The sequence below is a fragment of the Pinus tabuliformis genome, chromosome 9 (assembly GCF_031772625.1).
Source record: "Pinus tabuliformis cultivar Carrire ecotype Pingquan chromosome 9, CPIR1, whole genome shotgun sequence".
NCBI classification, from domain to species: Eukaryota; Viridiplantae; Streptophyta; class Pinopsida; order Pinales; family Pinaceae; genus Pinus; species Pinus tabuliformis.
The window spans coordinates 821,008,481-821,032,743 of record NC_142307.1 but is presented as its reverse complement, the minus strand read 5'-3'; the positions used below and the strand labels follow the sequence as shown (position 1 = coordinate 821,032,743).

At 37.3% G+C, this 24,263-nt stretch overlaps 1 protein-coding gene across 2 annotated transcripts in view; it reads left to right on the top strand.

The window, feature by feature from the left end:
* The window catches only part of LOC149151312 (sec34-like family protein), a 300,763-nt gene that overhangs the window by 58,973 nt on the left and 217,527 nt on the right, over window positions 1–24,263 (top strand). For both annotated transcript variants that reach the window (XM_089439315.1, XM_089439314.1), the window contains exons 5-8: window positions 9,534–9,578; window positions 9,709–9,783; window positions 9,912–10,007; window positions 10,130–10,207. In XM_089439315.1, coding sequence (XP_089295441.1) covers window positions 9,534–9,578; window positions 9,709–9,783; window positions 9,912–10,007; window positions 10,130–10,207 — 294 coding nt within the window. The remainder of the gene's footprint in view (window positions 1–9,533; window positions 9,579–9,708; window positions 9,784–9,911; window positions 10,008–10,129; window positions 10,208–24,263) is intronic.

Here is a 24,263-nt window from a genome sequence, read left to right as displayed (position 1 = left end):
ATCTCCTTGAAGACCCAACTTGAAGAAGCAAGAAGAATTGAAGAAGTGACCAAATTCCAGCTAAAGAAGAAGGAAGAAGATTGCAAGAAGCGTGAAGAAGTTGTATCATTAAGGGTTGAAGTCAACAAGCTCAATAAAAACTTGCAAGGGTTAGATAACATTGTCAGTTGCAACAAATCAAGTCCAGGTGAACTTTCATGCAAAGAAGATGCAAGCTCCAAGTCCCCACAGGAGAAATTTGAAGAAAAACTTGAAATGGAATCTTTGTCCTAAAAAAGCCAAGCGAAAACGAAAAGAAGCGTGGAGTTTCTAATTCAAGAAGCCATGCTAATGTTCTCAAGATGATACGTTACGAAAAAGAGCAACAAAACACTGCACCTCCTCTTAAGGGAAAACAATTTCAGAAGACCATCATGGCAATCCAACTCACCAAGGTACCAAAGTATATTTCTTGGTTATTGTTATTCATGTACAAATTTTGGGCACAAGGCTAGGGATTACAAAGCTTATAATTAACTACAAAGGATATTATCAAAGTCCTAGAAGCATGTTTACAAATAGAAAAGTCAGAAACCCTAATGGATTCTCCAACAAAAGGTACACAACATTTGCTCCATCATTCAAGTACAACACAAAATGCTTTAAATGCCATAACTTTGGACATATTGCACCACACTGCAAATGTGACATGAAGTGGACTCCTAAGCTGATTAGGCAAGAGATCAAACCCACTAGGATTTGGAGAGAAAAACATGTCGAAAAAGAAGATGAAATATCGTTAGGGGGAACAACCCTGGAAAAGCAAGACACCCTTTGCCATTGATGTCAAAGGGGGAGAAAGGAAGAGAAGCATGGAGATAGGGGGAGCATGACAATGGGGGGAGCATGACGACGGGGGGAGCATGAGTATTGACATCAATGGCAAAGGGGGAGATTGTTGGAAGAAATTGTCAATGATGTAAAAGGGTGAATGGGATGTTGATGTGATGCACTTGTTTGACGGTATGCATGCAAAAGACAATGAATTTGGGTACAAGACCACTCTAGTTTGGTAGCCCTCATCTCGCTGTTTCAGTTGATAGTGCTACGCCTTGTAGGTCCTCTTGGTTGGAGAGGTTCAAGCTTGAAGTTGGTTGCCCCAAATGATGCGTGTGTCTCTAGTTCATCATGGTCTAATTGTTCATTGTTGCCCCTAGAAGAATGTCCAAATTGTAAATCAATTTGCTTCAAGTCCATTTGTCGAAATCGGCTGCGAAAGGAGCCATCGTGAAAGACAAAATTAAGTTTTAAAGAAGCCTAATCCTCCTACTCGAAGTTGGCCCTAATTGGTTTAGGTCGGCTCTAGTGAAAATACATGCCTTCTAAAAGAGATTTTTTTTTATATTTGGTTTAGGTTGGCCCTAAAAATTGGACTTCCTTCAATCTATATATAGCCTAGCCGTGGGAGCTTAAAGAGGCATCAATCCAACGATCATCACTGAGTTTGTTTGAGGCCGTGAGCTTGTTGAATATCTGGAAGAGAAGGCTGAGCTGCTAAGGTTTTTGGAGTTAATCATTTATTTTTCGGTGGGATTTTTTGGTGGGCTAAATCAGACCATAAGGAAATTCTCAAGTTTGGCAGACTGGACCATAAGGACATCTTCATAAAGGGGCTTCAAATATGTGATTCAAGTTTGAGAAAGATGATTTTTCAAGAAAGTAAAATCTGAAAATGAAGAAAGTGAATCTTGAAAATCAAGAAAGTGAAATCTTGAAAATCTGACCACAGATTTTAACCTCTCATATTTGCTTTAGCTGCAAGAACCATGCAAGTATGGGGAATTTATTGCAATTCTGATAACTGCCCATCTGTGTACTGATATGAGCCAGATCTAAGTCGCAGGTTTCATTGCATCTCAACCTTGAGGTTCAAAACCAGCCTAATTTCAAAGCAAGGAAAATATTCTTTCAGGTTTCCCGATTTTCAAGGTAAAGTTCATTATCTCTTGGCTTCATTGTTCATCATTTTCTGGATCTCTCCTCTCCTCTACCTTGGATTGATAGTGGTTGACAGTGGACAATGGTCTAGACGCTATGCCATGTATTCTTCCACTCACAAGTCATGATGTTGGATGGTGTTCCTCAACTTCATTTATATGTCACGTGCTATATTCTTCCTATATATCTTGTATTAAGTTTAAATTATGATATAGGATTTATTAAACACTATATATAATGTATTTAATATATATATTTTATTTAATTATATATGATATGTAATAGATTATAACTTATATTTTGAAAATATGTATATGGCTGAATCTTATGGTGAACCATATACGAATCTCATTCAAAAATTTGAATTTGAACTAAATTTCATCCTTGTGGAGCTTGAACTCAAACTCAGACCATGTGCCTTTGAGCTTGATATGTCCTTTGGATATAGCTGCAATGAGCCACTTGCCAAGAACCTGTCCACTCAACCCCTGAGCAATGAAAAAATATGAGGCCTTGTGCTAAATTTGATTTAGTGAATTGTGTAATGTCTAGTTGATCCTATAGTGTACCCATGAATTGTCAATGCCAAATGAGGGAATTTTAACAGGTTCATTTCGGAATGTTTACATGAATCGTCATTGTTGGATTCCTAATATGAATTTTGAAGAAATAAATTTTGGGTGTTACTGTTAACAGGTCTGAATGCTTTGAAGTTGGACCTTCCAACTCAGTTTGGCATCTATCATGTGCTAAATGTCAACCAGCTAAAGTTGAATGAGCTCTATCGCTTGAAGAAATTAGTTCCAGTGACACATTTGTAGGCCACAATTCCATATATTCATTCTCCTCTTTTTGAAGATAGACTTCCTGATGTCCGCACTGCATATGCTAAGCAACATAAGGTCGTCACTTGGTGGACCACCAAGGTACTTTACCTGTTCAAGTGAAATAACTGTCCCAGTCAGCATATGAGCAACAGTTTCTCTAGCAGAAATCAGAGACGATTTTTTTGAAGTGGGGAGTAATCAATGAGTCTTAGTCTACTGGATGTGTCCACCACTTGTTGAAAATAAGCGTACCAAGGAGGTGTTTCCTAGTGCATTTATCCATTTGGCCTAGGAAGACATATTAATGACCTTTTGTTTTGAGACATTATGAGTTTTATTAATGTCATGGGGCAAAGTTACTTTTTATGGGTTATGTACTTTGTACTTTAATTTATTAATGTCACTTGAGTCATAAAGTGACTTTATGAGAAAAGTACAAAGTACACTTTATAATATTAAAGTGACTTTATGAGAAAAAAGGTGCACATGGTACAAAATATTAAAAAGTAACTAAGAGCCTCATTATTTGAGGGGGAACACATGAGGGAGGGGGTCAAGTGGGGGACTTGATCTCATGGGCTGAGATTTAATTTCAGGCCTTGATTTCAACAGTTAGGGTTCTCCTCATTTTAATGAGACAAAAAGGAAAAGGAAAGGTAGAATTCTCATTCATTCTCATGTGTGCTATTGAGGAGAGTGTAGGACAGCAAAGGAGAGGAGGCTACATTGCAGGCTTGTAGGAGAGAGAATGCACAACAAAAAGGCACTGATCCCAAGTTTTATAGCTGAGAAATTTTGGCACGCAGTCCTAGAAATTCGTGACATTTTCCAGGGCGAGATTTGAGGAGGTTCCAGGCCAAGACTTAAGGAATTTTGCAGGCTGAGCCTTAAGGAGTTTGCAGGCCAAGTCTCAAGTTGTTTGCAGGCCGAGTTTTATGCCTAAATCTGCACTGGTAGTGAGGAGCCTGAGAGTGATTCTTGGCGTACTTCAAGTGCAGTAGGAGAGCAGTTCGAATTACACATTTTCTGCCACATTCACTGTCACCTGTGCCGCATTGCTAGGAGCCTGTCAGTGATTGTATACACTCAGACTCTTAAGAATATAATATATATAAAAATAATACAAGTAATGTAAACGATAATAATCATAAATAATGATTAATTAACTAATAGTTAGTATTGAAGAGGCATCTCCCTATAGAGTCTAGACATGACCATTTATGAAAGGGCACCTGCCTAGGTATATAAGCGGGCCCTCATTTGTAACATTGACATCTCATCTCATATTTATTCTTTTATACATTATTCAATATATATGTTTTTTATCCTCAATGGATGTCTTTGTGTACCAAGTGTTTTGAAGATTATTGTTAAGCACGAACTTTGTTCGTTACATTGATATCAGAGTGTAAACAAACTTTGTTTGTTACATAGACCGGGGCAGAGATTAGGAACAAATTGCTTCAGTTTTGTGGCATGAATTTGCAGAGGAAAACTTGCTGGGTTTGGCACGAGTTCCTAGGCTTCTTCAGTGTGATAAACAAGGCATAATCGGAGGCTGAGCTTGTCTACTGTGTGGCTGTGTTTTTCATGCTAAAGGACTGTATTATCTCATCATCAAAAGGGAGAGACAAGTCTGTTAAATTTCTGCTTTGTCATTATTTTCCTTGAAGCAAATAAATCCTCCTCCAGATTGGTTTTCCCCTTGTCGGTTTTTCCAGGGTCATTAGACCAAAATCTGTGTAAAATTCTGAGCATGCTTGCTTGTCTTATGTTTCATATCAGCTGAAAAGAAGTGTAGTAGCAGTAGTTTTTAAATGTTTCAAATGAATTAACATTAAATGTTTTATATCAGCTAACTGTTTGGGTGAGGGTATTAAACAAATATGCTAAAAACTTGAAATTGGGAAGGGCTGCCAGAACTCAAAAATTTCTGCACCACTTGTATTAAATTTGTACTCTCTCTTTTGTAGTTGGTACACTAGTCTTTTGTCGTCTATGATTAATTTGATCCAAAATGTTCACACCAACTTTATTATATTCTATGGGAGACTTGGTCAAATATGATCCCTCTTTAACAGTTTAACTATGTTTTATATTCCTATTATAATTAATACAAATGGGTCCACAACATGTACGTACAGTTCTGACAATCTCTTTTGTAATTTTGCAAACATCAACATCGGGATAAAATCAGCAAGAGTCCTAAAAACAAAAAATCATAAAAATTGAGAAAATATCGATAAAATTCGGCAAACATTGGCCAGGCCAAAAAATTACGATTTCACGATAAAGTCAGGATGTTTGCAACACTGCTCCTTTGTTACTTGCATACATGCTATGAGGTTTTTCTTGTATGTGAGTGATTTTGATGTTGCTGTTCTGTGCTCATATCAGTTGGGAAGCCATAGGGGAGCAATTTGTTGCTGCCCAAATTGGGAAGAATTCACCTAGTGTGGCTTAAATTCAAACGCACAGTCTTGATAACGAATGAGGTCCTACAATAGAACAGCGAAAGTGAGGAAATATAACAATACCCACAACTAATCAAATTGTGACACTAGAGGCCATGGCAACCAAAGGCCCAACACATTTTAAAGTGAAAGGTTATTTAGTTTTTTCTGTTATGAACAAATATAGAGGAAATAATGTAAAATAATGTAAATAATAATAATCATAAATAATGATTAGTTGATTAGTAATTAGGTTGAAGAGTCATGTCTAAATGAGACATGAATCTCCATGAAGAGACACTTGCTTGGTATATAAGCAAGCGTCTCACTCTCATTGCATGATTCTTATTCACACATTTAATATATAATAGTTGTATCCTCATGGATATCTTTATATTCCAAGTCTTCTGGAGTAATTAATTTGAAGAAGGAACTTTGTTCGCTTCATTTGGTATCAGAGGCGTCGATCCTCTGGTCGCTCCACCGCTGCACAGAGCCGAGTTCTCCGATCTAGGTCTTTGACTGTCGAATTCATCAACATTGTTGTCGTTGAAGCCTTTCGCTACAAGAATTTGGAGTTTCTCCATTTCGATATTGTAAAGACTATCTCTGATTCTATAACGATTTACTGAACTGTAAATATTGTAAAGAGTTTCTGTAGAGCTATCTATCCTAAACACAGTATGAGACTTTAAGAAAATTTTCTATTCTAAATTTATGCAAAAACTTCACATGACTAATTGCTGGCTTGGATGATAAGTACTTACTTGGTTTGCTGCAGATGTTTGCTGCAGATGAAAAATGTTTCAAGACTCCTCTAGTTTGCTTCTGTTTACCAAATGACCGAAACCACCCAGCCAAACTGAGCAGAACCTCGCTACTCAGTCCAGTAAACTCCTCAGTTGGAGCAAACTGTTTCCCCCGTGCCCAAAAACCTCAGAACAAGCAAGGCCCAACTGTTCTTGATGATTAACCAACTTTGCGTATAAGCTTTTCTCCCGTTTCTCCCCCCTTTGCCTCCCACCGTCCCTTCCTTCTTATAAGTTTCTATTTGCCGACATCCTCCATCACCGTGTCAAAATTATGATACGTGTCGATTTTTATAAACAAAAATCTGATTTGATTTTATTTGCATATCTTAATTTGAAATAAAGTTTATTTATTTATTTTAATAATTTAATTTTAATTTATAATTTATAATTTAATTAATTTTATTTAATTTCATAAATATTAATTTATTATAAGTGGGTCATTACAACTATCGAGCATTTGGCCATTCAATAATAATAATAATATATATATAGATGGAGAGAAAATAAAAAGTCAAAAAACAAAGATTAAAAAAAATGAAATTCAAAAAAAGAAAAAAAGAAAAAAGAAAAAAGAAGTGAAATAATTACATATAAAGATTAAAAAAGGATTTAAAATAAATAAATAAATATAGTCCGATGTAAATTTTGAAGGAGAACATTCATATATATAAAAAGGTGAACATTCATATATATAAAAAGTTTCTACATTATTGATAAAAAGTGTATAATAAAGCTAAGAGGGAATCTTTCCAAATATATTTAAAATTATACGTAAGAGAAGGAAGAGTAAATAATATTATTTCATTAAGTGGTTTACAAGCCCGTGGTTTTAGAAACCCATGGTAATTGCCCATGGTATTTTAAAAGTAAAAGAAAAACAAAAGGAATACAAAATCTCTTTATGTGAATGGTAAGTTTAACTTTTTATATGGAGAACATTAATTGAGTCAAAAGTACATAATTGAACATATATTTTATATTATAGCCCAAAGAGGTGAATAGTCACGTTTCACTAGGGGTTGTAACTTTTCAAAAAGAAAAACAATATTATAAATAAAAGATATATAAAGAGAAGTATTATATTATAAAGGGGTATTTAAAGAAAAGTTCAAGTCATAAAATTATTGAAAATATATATAAGTACAAAGCGGGTATTATTATAAAAGGTTACATAAGGAGAAAATATCAATTAAGAGTTTACGTTAAAGTGAAGTTGAATTAAAGTTTAAAGAGTTATATGAAAGTTAAAAAGTAAATACAAAGGACAATAAGATATTTAAAAGAAGCCAATTGAAACAATATTTAAATATTTTTTTTAAAGTACAAAAGGAAAAAAAAACGTAAGTAGAAATATATAAAAAGAATACAAAGGAGTTTTGAAATATTAAGGTATCCATAGATAAATTGGATATTAAAAAAATAAAAAGGATAAATAAATATAATAAAAAGAAAAGAAAGAGGCCAGATTACATATATATTGAAAAGATTCAAAATTCATAAAACATTATTAGTAAAAAAATAAAATAAAAAATAAAAGAGTTAAATTATATATATATATATATATAAGGGAGTTAAATTTAAATAAAAAGGGAAAATATCAAGTAAGTCATTAGGAAAACAAAATTTAAGAGGAAGTTAGTGGAATGAGGGTTATTTGGAAAAAAACATATATAAAAAAATATGGGTTTCTTTGCAATATGTCCTTTTTGTTCGGAAGGATACCGTAATTGTCAAGAGTCACTCAGAAATCAAAACGTTGTTTGCATAAAATGTTTGAAAACTTTTACCTTAGTCTAACTTCTAAGTGATACAGTAAAACAATCATTAGCAAGAAATATGAAACAATTAATGGCAACAACATACTGATTTTAATAAGGAAATTAAGAAAATAGAATCCACATTGCAAGTTGAAAGCCCATCAACACTCCCACCAAACGATGTAATCCAGTGTACCAAGAAATTACAACTAGAAGATCAAGAGAATGGCAAAATAGCCAAACTTTGGCAAATCAAGGAAGCGTTACAATAGGGACATAAAAATTGTGTGGATATGCATTACAAGGAAGCAATGGAAAATGATGAAGAAATCTCTCGCCTCAAGGACCACGTTGAAAAATTACTTGCACAAGTGAAGAAGAGTAAGGTCACAAAGAAAGAACTCAAGAAACACTTATCAGAACAAGAAGAGGGAACCCTGCGTTTAAAGAACCTTAATAAAATATTACTAGAACAAATCAGAGATCTAAAAAATAAAAAAGTCAAAGGTCAAAACATTGAAAATAAGGTTGATGAATCAAAAACTAAATAACTTTTACGTCTGAGAAACCATAATGAAAATCCACTCACTCAAATTAAGAAACTTGAGGATGATAAGAAAGCATTAAAAGACAAGTTAGAACAATTTACTCAAGAAGAAGTATCGAAATCTCCCGTTGTAACAATCCGAATTGAAGATAAGGGAGCGAATACCGATCCACTGAATATCATAACTCAAGAAGAATGCAAACTAGTTGAAGAAAAGATGCACTTAGATGTCGCAGTTCAGATGATAAACACCCCAAGTGAAGGTTCTGTAACCAACTCAACAACGTCATCACCTGAAGTAAATAAAAAAATTTCCACACACTTAATAAGGGAAAGTCAAACCAAAAAAGTTCCCTATCGACATCCGAATCATGAGAGTAGACAACTCAACCATGTTACGTATCAGGACCATTCAGACCAGAAACAACAAACTGATGTTCCAGAGAATAGTGATGTAACTTCAATCCAATCCTATGATGACAAGTCGTTACAAAATTCTAGTGATCAACATATTCTACAGAAGATTAATCTAAGATGGCCTGATCCCTTCTCAGTGCGACAGTTTTGTTTGTCACTTAGAAGATCATATCAACTTGTATCGACGAAAATCACTTTTCTGAGACGAAAAGACATTCGAAACTGAAAAAGAGATCAACCCTTTTTCATCAACAAGCTTCGAGGACAAAGATTTTTGAGGAGGAAGTCAATGTTATGAATAAATATATAGGAAATAATGTTAAATAATGTAAATAATAATAATCATAAATAATGATTAGTTAATTAGTAATTAGGTTGAAGAGTCATGTCTAAATGAGACATGACTCTCCATGAAGAGACACCTGCTTGGTATATAAGCAAGCCTCTCACTCTCATTGTATCATTCTTATTCACACATTTAATATATAATATTTGTATCCTCATGGATATCTTTATATTCCAAGTCTTCTGGAGTAATTAATCTGAAGAAAGAACTTTGTTCGCTTCATTTTCCATGTCAAATCTTTAAGAATTTAAATTATTTGGTTGCATTTTTGTTGAACTTGTTCCTTAAGTTATGAGCATTTGTGAATCTTACAAAGAATTTTATAAATTCATCATGACAGAACAGTTGATGTTTCTTCATTTAATATTCTATATCATATTAACTTTTTCTTTTGCAGTTTTACAAATGGTTCACAGATCTGGAGTCTGCTATGAAATCAGAGGTTAGTGAGGCATTCATCTGATTCTTACTAAACATGAATGTCTGTGGGGTGAATTCCACATTGGTTGTATATTATTTAATCCAATTAATTAATGCTCAAATCTTTTTGTGTGTTTTCCTTTCACCTGCAGACAGAGGAGAAATATCGTCAGTATGTCAATACATTGACAGAACATTTAAAAACCTGTGACCGAATCCTTTATCAAGTACACACTTTTCCTTGGCATCCACTTTTTTCATATTTAAGTTTAGAACAAGGTTATTAATTTTATTCTTTCCACTGTTCATCCCCATTTGGTGCAATTGTGCTAAAGTGTTCTGTATTATGTATTAGGTGGACAGCACACTTAATTTGTTTGATGATTTGCAAGCACAACATCAAGCGGTTGCAATCAAGACCAAAACTTTGCATGATGCATGTGAAAGACTTGTATGGACTCCATCAAAATCTGGACTTTGTTAAAGATCAATTACATTTTATTGTGGTGGGAGGGGGAACATGATGGAAGTGTAAACCTAAGTGGTTGTTTATGCTATTATTTACAATGGCAGGTAATGGAGAAAGAAAGACTAGTGGAGTTTGCAGAGGCACTGCGGAGCAAGCTTAATTATTTTGATGAATTGGAGAATGTAAGATTTTCATGATTCTTATTGATGAATGGGTTTGCTTGAAGAATGCTCTATTTATATTTGGTCTCTTGAGATTGGTACTCTACAAGTACAGATTTGTGTCACCTTTGCATGACAATGCAAGTTTTCCTTGCAACAGCTGATTTTTCCATTTCATTAACACTTTATAGTTGTGAATATGTCAAGATTTACTGGTTTTGCATGCCATGATGGATGTGAGTAATTAATTAATTTTAGGCAAGGCCACAAATATAGTATTTTGTTATAGATGAAATTTCCATCTAGTTTGTCTGTATTGAGAACACAATTAGTTCATATTTCTGTCAGAGTTCCAAGAATAGAAGGAATATCACACAATAAAATTGTGCTTGCATTCTCGGAAGGGCTTCAATTTTCCCATAGGAATACATTCTCATATAAAGCCTACTTCATGTCTCATGGCCTTTGTTATCCTTCCAACATTACTTTTATTAATGCGACATCTCACATATGTGCCACATGTATAGACTACCTAAATTAATGACAATAACATTTGAACACCCTTACTCAATGGTCACGAAGACCAACATACAAACCACTTAGAGATTAAACAAAGCACGCTGAGTCTTCCACCAAGCTGATCCTGCTATCCCAAGATAAGCTTCCTTCGTGTGTTCTTTGCACCTTTGTCTTGTACACAATGGCATGTCTGTGAAATGTACCAGTTTTTTGTACACACTGTCAGTATTCTGTATTGTCCACATTATCCTGAACATCTATAAATCTACCCTACACAAACAATTGTGCTGTGTATCAGCAACTGTGCCCTTGTCCTTTCCTGCTCTGTCACTATTGATCCAATTAGAACTCAATCCTCTAGTGATTCTTTAATCAATTATGACTGTTTCTATGTTGTAGGCATCCTCATTCAAGTTTCAGACTTTTCATTCCTGACACCTTTATCCTGATTTCTTTGTCATCATCCTTATGGGCGGCTTAAAACAATGTTGTCATCATCATTATCTCCTAGCCTATGTTTTCTTGGTTACTTTACTCACTGTACACTCTTTGTAACATTGCTTTCTAGTCTAACTATCTTATCCATGTCTAGGTTCTGCAGTGCATACAATGTGCTGCCAAATATTATAATTTGTCCACTTAACTTATTTGAGCTAGGTAAAATGTTGAAATTGGCAGCTTAGGGATGGATTTCCTTAAATAAAATCTCATTTCTGACAATTCTGGAGTGACTTTCTAAAAATAGAAAGTCATGTCTAGCATCTCATGTATGACTTTCCAGAAATAGTAAATCACCCTTGCATCAATTGGTAATCAAGTATATTTGAAGGAAATCACTTAACTTATCATTAATCAATCATAATAGTTCAATCTCGACTAAATGTTGTCATCATCATTATCTCCTAGCCTATGTTTTCTTGGTTACTTTACTCACTGTACACTCTTTGTAACATTGCTTTCTAGTTTAACTATCTTGTCCATATCTAGGTTCCGCAGTGCATACAATGTGCTGCCAAATATTATAATTTGTCCGCTTAACTTATTTGAGCTAGGTAAAATGTTGAAATTGGCAGCTTAGGGATGGATTTCCTTAAATAAAATCTCATTTCTGACAATTCTGAAGTGACTTTCTAGAAATAGAAAGTCATGTCTAGCATCTCATGTATGACTTTCCAAAAATAGTAAATCGCCCTTGCATCAATTGGTAATCAAGTATATTTGAAGGAAATCACTTAACTTATCATTAATCAATCATAATAGTTCAATCTCGACTAAATCACCAATATTATTAATATTATTATTATTATCCTTTATGATACTATGATATTGTTATTAAAATGAATTACAAGTCACCTTACTTTCATCACTTCAATCTCTTCGCAACTCTCTCCTTGATGACTCACATGGCACTACGTAACTCTCTCTCTCTCTCTCTTAATGATATGTTGCACTAAGGAACAAAGTTTGTATACTCAGAGAAATGCTCTGATACCGATGTAACATACAAAGCAGCAGAGTAATCTTCAAAATACTTTGAAGACAAAGACATCCATTGTAGGACAAGTAATTGTATATTGATTATATAAAAGAATTGATGAGATGATTACAAATGAGGTTGAGAGCCTGCGTATATACCTAGGCAGATATCTCTTCACCAACGGTCATGTCTTTAGGGACATACCTCTTCATTAACTAATTACTAGTTAATTCATTATTAATCATTATTATTGTTATTTACATTATTTGTATTATTATATATATATTTTATTCATAACATTGTCTTCCTCCTCAAAAAGATTTGTCCTCAAAGCTAATTGATGAAAAAGCTTGATCTCTTTTTTTTTTGTTTTGAATGTCTTCTTGTCTTGGAACTATCATCTTCGTTGATACAAGACGATATGATCCTTTGAGTGATAAATAAAATTGTTGAATTGTGAAAGGATCTGACCATCCTAAGTTAATATTCTATGGAATCTCGCAGTGACTGGAAACTTGTGATGAATTGTTATCACCTGAGTGTATTGTACAAACTTCAATATTCCTTGGAACATAAGTTTGTTGTTTATGTTTTGATTGATATTGGTACATAGATTGATTGAAAAGTCTGCTCTTGTGATTTAGATGTCGTTAAGGAGTTCCTCTGGTTGGACTTTCCCTTATCATGTGCGTTGTAATTTCCTGATTTACTCTAGGTATTGATGTTGCTGAATTGGTTACAAAATCTTCACTTGGAATTTCCATCTCCTGAACTGCAACATTTGAATATGTTGTTCCTTCAACTGGTTTGTTATTTTCTTGAGTCGTGATATTTATTGGATCGGTGTTCGTATCTTTTTCTTCAACTTGGACTAAATATTTCGACACTTCTTTTGTGATAAATTCTTCTAATTTGTTGTTCAATGATTTCTTATCATTTTAAAGTTTCTTAATTTGAGTGAGTAGACTCTGATTATGATGTTTGAGATGAAAGAGTTCCTCATTTTCTGAGTCAACTTTACTTTGACATTCAAACTTCTCATTTTTTAAAAACTTAATTTGTTCTAATAATTTTTGATTAAGGTTCTTTAAAAGTAAAGTTTCCTCTTCTTTCTCTGATAGACTTTTGTCGGAATTTTCCTTTTCTTGTTCTAACTTGTGCTTTTTAATTTTATACTTTTTGACTTGTGGAAGTAGTTTCTGGATAAGATCTTTTAAACGAGAATTTTTTTCGTTTTTATTGGATATGACCTTGTCAAGCTCTTTTTGCTTCTCCAATATTTTGTTTTAATTCCTTTGAGATATCAATTTCGTAACATCTTTAAAGTCTTCTAATGGGGACCTTATCGATTTTGACTTCATTGTCATGTCTCGAAATGTGATCATTTTTTCCTTATAAGAAAACATCAATATTTTTTTCCCTATGTTTAACATGAACACACCTAATTCTTTAAACCAAGGTTGACCAAGAATTATGTCAACCTCTCCGTCATACATTTTTACAACATGAAATTGAGATATGTACTCATAATGATCTATTGTTATTTGTAAATCATTAATTTGATATTTTTTTTCCAAAATATCTGTTGTTTTGCCTACATTGGCATCTGAAATTAATAGTCGATTCACCAGATTAATATTTATGTAATTTTCGTCGTTGCTTGTACTAATGGCGATATTAACTTTTTTCCCTTGGATGGTCCCTCTTAATGTAATTAAGTCGCGATGTGTGATTAAAATACCCTTACAGGAAAAACTTCCTTCCTTCATTTCCAAATTAGATGCCATTTTGTTTTGTCAAAATGAACTTAGGGTTTACAAGGTAACCCTTTTATTCTTATTATTATTATTTTATAAATCACTTTCTCTTCTTTTTAATGAGATTTGAGAATATAAGAATATATTCTCTTTTTACTTTTTTTTTTTTTCCCTTTTTATTTGTTTTTTAATTCTAGTAAAATAATTTATAGTAAAATTTCAAATTTTTATTTATTTATTTATTATTATTATTATTCCACCAACTCACTGTTAAAATACTTGGCAAGTGTTGACTTATAATCCCTTGTACTTTTACTTCAAATTTTATGTAAGGGCTTGACTGACTTTGGCAATTTTTTTATAATTCTTTTTAATTGAAAGTTTAATATGTGAAAATTCCTAGATCTAACAATCTCAGGAATCAAATTGCAACTAGTTGAATCTACTTCACCTAGATTGTAAATTACGTTACAAACTTATTTCAGATTTCTTTTTGAAATATTGAAGCAAATTACTGAAGCAACCTACACCAAATTAAATATGATTATGAAACAAAGAAACCGAGCAAGGAAATACAAACACATAGGACACTGTTATTTTTGGACAAATGTCCCCAGAAAAACCCAATGCGAGAAAACTGATGCAATAGATCTGAGGGTTTATTATTATTAAGCAATAGCAAAATTTGAATACATTGCTGAATACCTCACAAGGTTATTCAATTATAGAAAGAGTAATACTGGCAGAGGCTTTTTGAGATTACCTCACACATTCACTCGGAAAAAGTCCCGGTTGATCCGGTCACTGGATGAGGTGCCCCTAGTAGGCCCTGCACTGCCTCTACCCTGTCCCAACGTCAACTCTCCTAGGCACTGCATCACCTAGCTAGGGAATCGATCTACAATCCGGAGTCACTGTTCTCAGCCTCCTAGTCTCACACCCCAACATCCGACTACTGAAACTGACTCTGCTGCTAGATTTTCAACTTTCTCTCACCCTCTACGCTACCTCTACGTGGCCCTGCGCCAGCCTCTGCGTCTGGGCTACTGGATCACCCTCTGCCTCTCTCTGCTGATGTTTCTCCGGCTAAGAAAATATCTCTCTCTCCGGAAGCTATCCCTGCCCCTCAACTCCAAGAGATCTCCTTAATCGAATTTTCCTCCTGAGAACTTCTCACTTCAAAAAATCGATTTCTTGATCTCTCTTGGTGTCTTTTCCAAATGACCCTCAAGCCCCTTCTTATATATTCCTGTTGGACAACCAACGGCCTAGATTAACTGCTAATCAAAGGCTCAGATCGTTTTGATTTGATCTCTGTCTTTTTCTAGAAGTTACACCCACAATTAGATTAATGTCCATTAATATTTTAATTTTCCTAAGTTTAGACTTAGGAACTCCATTAAAAGTATTAATTATTTTAATAAAATCGTCTCTAGGTGGAATTTCCCAAAACAATTTCTGGGTTCTTTGGAATGCATTTGCCTAAGCCTCCCTGCAAAATTTGAGGCCTAGATCACATTCGATGCTACCCCAAATCAACACTCCCTCTTAGCGAGGAATGTGCTCTAGCAATATACTTTTGCTGCATATTGCTCTGACTCTGAAGCATCGTCCTCTGCGTTGCCGATGTTTGACATGCTGTCCACCAACTACTACTTTGCTGTTGCAACTGTACTGCTGCCTTTGACACTGCCACTGCCAATGCTGCATTTGTACTACAACTCCCTCTCAAATGCTGCCTCTGTTATGTTGCTAGCACTGCCACTGCTAACATTGCATTCGTACTGCAACTCAGTTGTTGAGAGAAGCAACTGAAAAACATCCAAAATTACTGAACTAATTGTGTTTAGTATGATACCACGTGAATGCTGGAACTGACTACTGCTAGTCTCTGCGTTGACCCTCTGAATCTACTGCGCTGCTGCTGACCTTTGCTCTATGCCATCTGTATTGCTGCTAACTTTGCTCTGTGCTGTTCAGTCTCTAGTGCTCCTAGCCACTGCAACTGTCTCCCCGTCACTTCTCGACATCATTCGACACTAGTCCATCTTGCTATTGCAAAACTGGGCTCCCGTAGCAAGGTATTGATCCAAGAGGTGGACTCCTCAAGGATCCTGCCCATCTGTAGCTTTTTCGAACTATAACTCCAAATCAGCCCATCTTGTCCTTTTTCTTCAAAGTACACTAGGATGCATAGTGGCCCATCTCGCCAAATCTGAAATACTTCACCTTGGAGATGTCCTCCTTTCGTCTCTGTTGCTGCCCCTTTGATGCAAGGGCTGCATTATCCTCCTCCTCCTTGGGCTTCGACCCACTGCTGCTGCTGCTGTTGCTTCCGTCAAGTTTGACCTTGACCAGGTCTCTCCTCAGCTCCTCTTGTTTTAGAACTGCCCACATCTCATCCCAATAAGGCAATGCTGCTGTGCCCAAGATACTCTGGATAAAGACTTGCCACTCATCTGAGATAGAATTGAGGGCCAGTCTAACCAACTCTGAATCTTGAGGTGTATGCCTCGCAACAGACAACTCATCATGGGTTTCTTTCAGCTTCATGAGGAATAGATCCACACGCTCTCCCTTCTGCATCTAAGTAGATCTCAACTTTTGCTCTAACTACATTTTCCGTTGCTTGGAAGATCCCTGATATAACGCGGCCAAGGCATCCCACATCTCCTTAGCAGTCGCTCTGCTAGCAACGTGGCACACCACGTGATCCTTGACTCTATCCAGGATCATCCTCTTGGCCTTCTCCATCTCAACTTTGTACTTCTTCAGCGGATCCGCATTCGCAGGTTCAGCCACCACGCTGTCGATGTACGTCTTGAGGGCATGCTCATCTAGAAGGAATGACAGTCTAGCCTTCCAGATGACGTAGTTGGATGCTCCGTCCAACCTGTCCTGATCCCTCAAGCCACTGGTTGCCATCTCCTCCGAAGATTGTCGAACAACTCCCTCTTTGTCCCTACTGTGTAGCTTCTAGGCTGGGTTACGTACTCCCTGATGGCGCTGGTAAGTCTGCTGCTCCTCAGCTGCCCAACAAATGAGAAATATTGATTTTCTCGACAAGAAACCACTGAGGAAGAATTCTCTTACTATGCAATCTGCTTCTTTCTTCCGACGACTTTTCTGCCCAGCACTCAACATGCAGAAAACTGCATCCCTCTTACTTTGCGCTGAGGCTCCGCGTGGCTCCTGCTGCCTTGGCAAATTCTCAATCTGACAGTCTTACCTCTTTGCCAACTCACTCAGAGAGAGACAACCTCGAAAATATAGCCCTCTTGGCTAGAACTTCACATTCCCTCAGGGGATTCGAACAGCTGCTTGTTGCAGCTAGTTGGCCCTTGCTTCAGTGCTAGATCTGCTCTTCCTATTTCACATCAAACCCTCTGATACCATGTGAAAATTCCTAGATCTAACAATCTTAGGAATCCTAGTGCAACCAACTGAATCTACTTCACCTAGACTGTAAATTACATTACAAACTTATTTTAGATTTCTTCTTGAAATATTGAAGCAAAATACTGAAGCAACCTACACCAAATTAAATATGATTCCGAAACATAGAAACTCGGCAAGGAAATACAAACACATAGGACACCGTAATTTTTGGACAAATGTCCCCGAAAAAACCTAATGCGGGAAAACCAATGCAACAGATTTGAGGGTTTTTTATTATTAAGCAGTAGCAAAATCTGAATACATCGCTGAATACCTCATAGGGTTATTCAATTACAAAGAGAGAAATACTGGTAGAAGCTTTGTGAGATTACCTCACACAATCACTAAGAAGAAGTCCCTGCTGATTCGATCATTGGATGAGGTGCCCCTGGTAGGCCCTGTGCTGCCTCTACACTGTCCCAACATCAACTCTCCTAGGCACTGCGTCACCCAGTTAGGGAATCGATCTGCAGCCCAGAGTCACTGCTCTCAGCCTCCTGGTCTCACACCTCGGCTTCCGACTACTGAAATTGACTCTTTTGCTAGATTTTTGACTCTCACCCTCTGCGCTGCCTCTACGTGGCCCTGCTTGCCCTGCGTCAACCTTTGCGTCTGGGATATTGGATCACCCTCTGCCTCTCTCTGCTGATGTTTCTCTGGCTGAGAAAATCTCTCTCTCTCTCCGGAAGCTCTTGCTGCCCCTCAACTGCAAGAGATCTCCTCAATCGAATTTTCCTCTTGAGAACTTCTCACTTCAGAAAATCGATTTCTTGATCTCTCTTGGTGTCTTTTCCAAACGACCCTCAAACCCCTTCTTATATCTTCTTATTGGACAACCAATGGCCTAGATTAATTCCTATTCAAAGGCTCTGATCGTTTTGACTTGATCTTCGTCTTTTTTTAGAAGTTACATCCACAATTAGATTAATACCCATTAATATTTTAATTTTCATAAGTTTAGACTTAGGAACTCCATTAAAAATATTAATTATTTTAATAAAATCGTCTATGGGTGGAATTTCCCAAAACGGTTTCTGGGTTCTTTCAAATGCATGTGCCCAAGCTTCCCTGCAAAATTTGAGGTCTAGAGCACATCCGATGCTACCCCAAATCAACATAATAAACCTTAATAACTTTCTTTAAATGGATCCTAAAGTTTTTTACAAACCTTATGAATCTTTATGACTTCCTTTAGATGGAACTTGAAACTTTATATATATTTTGAATATATGTAATGAAATATTTCAACGCTTTTTACTATAATCTTCACGACAGGTAAATGGAAGGATAGATTGTACAGATTGGGTGACATGCAATTGAAAAGATACGACTGTGTAGATTGGCGTAATTAATTACTTTTTTCTTTTTTGTGTGTTCGAAACAATTTAGTGCCCTGCCTCTACAACAGTGGTACAATGTAGAGGTGGTTGGGTTGCTGATCGTAACGACTAGGGAAAAATTTGCGAGTAGAGAGAAAGGCACCGCAAGGGTGGGGAGCTCAAAGAACAATTGGATTTGTGACGGTGGACGACTTGAATTCTAAGTCACCTGACACGAGGATTCGGGACATGTAGGATTCGGGATTCGTGGTGTCGGATTCGGGAAAAGTTGACCCCGGAACAAGACACGGTTAGGACACGTTATATATTATTTTATTAAAAAATATATATATATATATATATATATTTAAAATATATATATATATATATCTTAAAAATTAGTTATTAGCATATTTCTTACACAAATTTTAATTAATGATACAAATTTATTGATTTCAAACATAGATCCTCATCTATAGCTATTAGCATGCATAGTACATACAAAATTCAAATAAATGTCAGAAAAACCTCAGATGTGTGACCCTGTGAAAGAGTGAAAAAACTTAAGGAAAGAGGGCCAAGACTTTGCCCAGAATTCGCTCTAAGGATGCTCAATGTGCCTCAGAAATCCGAGTTGTGGGGGGCAATTTAAACCTCAGATATTTTGGAGCACGGTGTATTTCTTCACAAAAGGTAAGGTAATAAAGCTAGGAACCTGCTCTACAGCTAAATTTCTGAACAGTGAAGGCTAATCCCGATATGACACGAGGGTATGACATGTCATAATCCCGATAACGGACATCAGGTCTGTTATGTGAGCTCAACAATTTTTTTTAGTATTGTGTAAACCTTGTAATAGTCTTGTTCACAATCGAAGTTGTGAACAAGACAGATGTAAATCGTGGATATCTGATCTTTTGAAGCGGCTACAGTGGATGTTGGCATCAGTAAGTTAGAGTTTATAACGATTTGTTGTGAAAGTGTTTAACCCTTGTAGACACATCAAGTTGTCACCTTGAGCAACAATCTCAATATACAGTGAAGGCATATCAAAACCATTCTTGTACGAGGGTATAGTTCGTGGAACTCCAGGCGGGCACTGCAAGTGTTAGATGAAAAATGCAATCACAACTGAGAGTATGATGTCAAAAAATGCTTTTATCTGAACTTGTTGGTTTCTGAGACCACGCAAAACCGTAGAAGGAATATGAACGATTGAGCACGGGGCCTGTGCTCTGTAGAATGTTTTTAATTTTTCATGGTTACACTTCATTCATTATAATCATCAGAATTTGGTTTGCTTCAATGAAGTATGGACGTTAAGCATTCTTTTGGCCGAGAGCGGAAAACCCCAACAAAATAGTGTATATTGTAACCACTCCCTGGCAGCATAAAACAAGTAAAACTAACCTTAAAGTTTAAACCTGCAAATTGCAATGCGCTCCAAATCGCTGTTACTCGCTCCAAATCGCTCCAAATGGATGTTAAGGTTGCAAATGCGGTCAAATGGGAACTATAACAGCGAACTTAAACCTACAGCCGGCGGAAAAACGAATCCGAAACCAGGACTCCTCTCCAAAATCGCGACACGTTTACCATTTTTGCTGACTCGCTCATGACACGGAGAATCCCGATATGACACGACGAGTCATGGTTTTATGACACGTGTCCGGACAGAATCGTGTCCGATTCGTCCGATTCGGGATTCGTCCAGGGGTTTGGACGAATCCGGTTTCGTAGCTTGAATTTGAGTTTCAAGCTATGGTGAAAGGCAATGACTGCTTTGACAATGGGGGACAAAGTGTGTGTGGAAAAAATCTAGTAGCAATGGCATTGAATTTAGACGAGGAAGTGTGGTTGTTATTAGGTAGTGATGACGTGAATGTTTGACGTTAAAGGAGGTGGTGCTCCGTGTTTGGGCGGGGGGTGTTGGATCGATCCGGAGTAGGCACAAGGAAGCAAATGGAATTTGTTGAACTTGACACAATGGCTAAAGAACAGGTGTGCAGGGACGAGGTTGTCGGCGGACTAGCATCAGTGGCGGGATTAGGTTGTCGGTGGGCTGGCAGCAGTGGCATTGACATGCGGTAGTGGATGACAACGACAGAGTGTTGGAAGCGGGTTTGTCGAACGGTCGATCGATCGATTTGCTGTCAAGGCTGTTGGTTGTGTACGACGGCTCTGGCGCTGTTACATTCTGCAAGTTAGGTGAGTTGTTTTGATTTTAATATATATATATATATATTTTTTTTTTTAATTCCTGTAATTTTTTTTCCAATTTTTTTTTCTTTTTAATATAAAGATTTTGTTTTCTTGATATTTTTTGTTTGTTTGTTTTGATTTTTTTTTCCTGTGGAAAAAGTCGTAATTTCCATTAATAAAGATGAAAATTACATTCTGTATATGCATAAGCATTACTTTGATATGGCATTGCTTGTCCAACCAAAAATGAAAGAAACTGTGCATTCCTCCTCGCAGGGAGTTCATGTAATTCAAAAACGCTTATAATTTAAAGCTTTCTGTCCTCTTCTCAGAGATAAAGAGTAACCGATGACTATTTACAATATAACAAAAATATAAGGTTTATCATCAAAAACTGAGTTAAAACTGTTTCATTTCCGTGCTGCTGTTATAGTGCTTCAGGGTCTACAAATGGCCTGTGATAATGCTGATACATGACCCCGTCCAAATCTTCACAGATCATCCAAGAGTTGTCGTCCGTAATCGCTGCTTCTTTGGATAGGAAGTCAACAGAGGTGTTCCGCTCCCTGTAAATGTGATGACAAGTGAACGAGTCAAAAAACAAGACAAGTCTATGAATCTCATCCAGTATATGCCTCAATGTGTAAGCAGGACATGTATATTTTTTTTTAATCCAGTTTATAACCAATTTTGAGTCACCATAAAGTTGCAGGTTTGAGCATTGTTTTTGTAAAGCAAAAAGGATAATGTTTTTTGTAGTAATCAGCGTGGCATAGTTGTTGGTTCCCCGGCCTAAACCCATTTGAATTTTGAAAGAATGGGTTTCGGATAAATATAGAATCGCTCCCCCGCCACAACCTGTCTCCTGAGCTGAACCATAAAAAAAAGCCCAAGGGATGGATTTGTTGATGACCTCTGTCTCAACAATCGTTGTTTGGTTTTTTTGGGGCTCTTCGGGAATCAAGTGATAATCTGCTATGATTCTGTTATGTATGGAGGGCCAGTGAGGAAACTTCTGCGTGAAAATAATCTCATTCCTAGCTATCCAAATCTCCCAGCTGATTAGCAGAGGTAGGTTCCTTTCCTTCCCAGATGTATCCCTCCACCAAGAGTTCCACGCCTCCTTTACTGCTGTCCCATGCCATTTGGGCCTAATGGAGAGTGTTGACAAGATACCATTCCAAAGATCCTGTGCCAAAGGACACCCCAGGAAGAGGTGTTCTGTGTCCTCGTTGCTGCTTCTGCAGAGGTGGCACCAGAACGGTCCAGCGAAAGATCGCTTCATGAGATTTGCCCCTGTAGGGACCTTGTTATTCAAGATGGACCATAGGAGCAGCTTTGTTCTGGGGGCAGCTTTGAGTTTCCAAAGAAGGTTCCATCTTATCTCAGAGTCTGGTGGCTTGAAAGGTTCCATTAGTACCAGGTATCCAATCTTGGGTGCATAGTAGCCATGTTTTGCAAAAGCCCAGATGAGCTCATCTTCCCCTTCTGTGATCCTGATGTGAGCCTCCGTTAGCGCTGTAATGAAGAGGCTCCAAACTTGCTGCCATTGAATGGGAATATTTAGGACTGCTCTCGATTTCCAGGCCTGCTGTGCTAATGAGGATCACTCATTGTCTGCAATTTGACTGAGATGAAATGTCCCCTGTTCTGCTAGATGGAGTCTCAGGTCCTCGGGGAGTTTGTGAGCATTGCCACACCCCACCCATGGGTCCACTCCCAGGCGCACTTTTGAGCCCGATCGAATTCTCCAAGTCAAACCGTTCCTTATCAGGTCCTTTGCTTTGATTACTGCTTTCCAGATGTTGGAGATGTTCCCATAGGTTCGATGATCTTGTCGAATCCAGTCCAGAGGGTTTAAGGGGGTTATATATTTTGAAGTTACAAACTTCGTCCAAAGGCTGTCATTGTTGAGGAGCTGCCAACCCAGTTTTGCCGCTAACGCTTTTGAGAAAAAGTCTAGTCGTTTGATCCCCCAACCCGCCCATCGTTTAGGTAGTGCCAAAGTCTCCTATCTTGTCCAAGCAAAGATTCTGCCTATCTGGTTCCCCTTCCATAAAAATCTGCAACATATTTTCTGAAGCCTGTCCAGGATGCCTCTGGGAATCCAGGCTAGGGTCATCTAGTAGATAGGGGTTGCTTCTAAAACCGCTTTGATCAGAATTAGTCTGCCAGCTCTGGATAAGTATTTATGGTACCAAATGTTCAGGCGCTTTTCCACCTTTGTGATAAGCCAGATCTAGTCTGCAATTTTGTAGCCAAATGGCTTCAGACGATATCCCAGATATCTCAGGCCTTCTTCAAACGGAAAGGTGACAAAGGGGAATCTCCTGAGCGCGAACAACAACTCATTTTGTGCACAACCGAGCGTGGACAAGGTTGATTTAGATTCGTTTAAAACCATTCCGGTGGCCTTTTGAAAGACCCCCATGACTTGGTGGAGAGCTGTGAGGTCACTCAAACTACCATCGAGAAAGATGAGGATGTCGTCCACAAAAAACAAATGAGTCAAAGAAAGGGAATCAATAACTTTGATACCCTTTAGGTGCCCATTCCTATGTTCTTCATGGATAAATCTGCTGAGGCCTTCCATGACCAGGAGGAACAAAAGCGGAGACAGGGGACATCCTTGTTTGAGTCCCCTTTCTACATGAAAAAGAGGGGAAGCCGAGCCGTTTATTATCACATAGAAGGAAACATTAGTTATGCAGCTCATGATCCATTTGATAAAAGAATAGGGGAAGCCAATGTGAGTGAGGAGCAGGCGGAGGTAGAGCCAATTGACTCTATCAAAAGCTTTAGAGAGGTCAATCTTCAGGATCATGCCTTTTGTTTTCCGGTACTGGACAGAATGGAGGAGTTCCTGAGCCGTCCCTATGGCCTCATGGATTTGTCTATTGTGCAAGAAGGCAAATTGCTCTTGGGAGATGTGGAGCGAGAGGACAGGCTTTAAGCGATTTGCTATGATTTTGGCTATAATTTTGTAAATGCAGTTGCAGAGGGATATGGGTCTGAAGCCATCAAAAGAGGAGGGCTTGTCAGATTTTGGTATGAGGGCGATGAAAGTGGCTTTCAGGCTGCCCGGGATCCTCCCTCTCTTTCTGCTTTCCTCGATGATTTGCAGGAGGTCCGCCCCCAATACCTCAAAAAAGGTCACATAGAATTCTACGGTCCAGCCATCCGGCCCCGGGCTCTTTTCTTTCTTTAACATTTTTAAAGTATCTTCCAGCTCTCTCATAGATACTTCTCCCTCTAGCTCCTGTTCCATCTCTTGCTCAACAAACCTTGGGAAAAGCTGCATGGTTTTCATCACTTCGGCCAGGGAGGCATAGGGAGGTGACTTATAAATATTATGAAAATGTGAG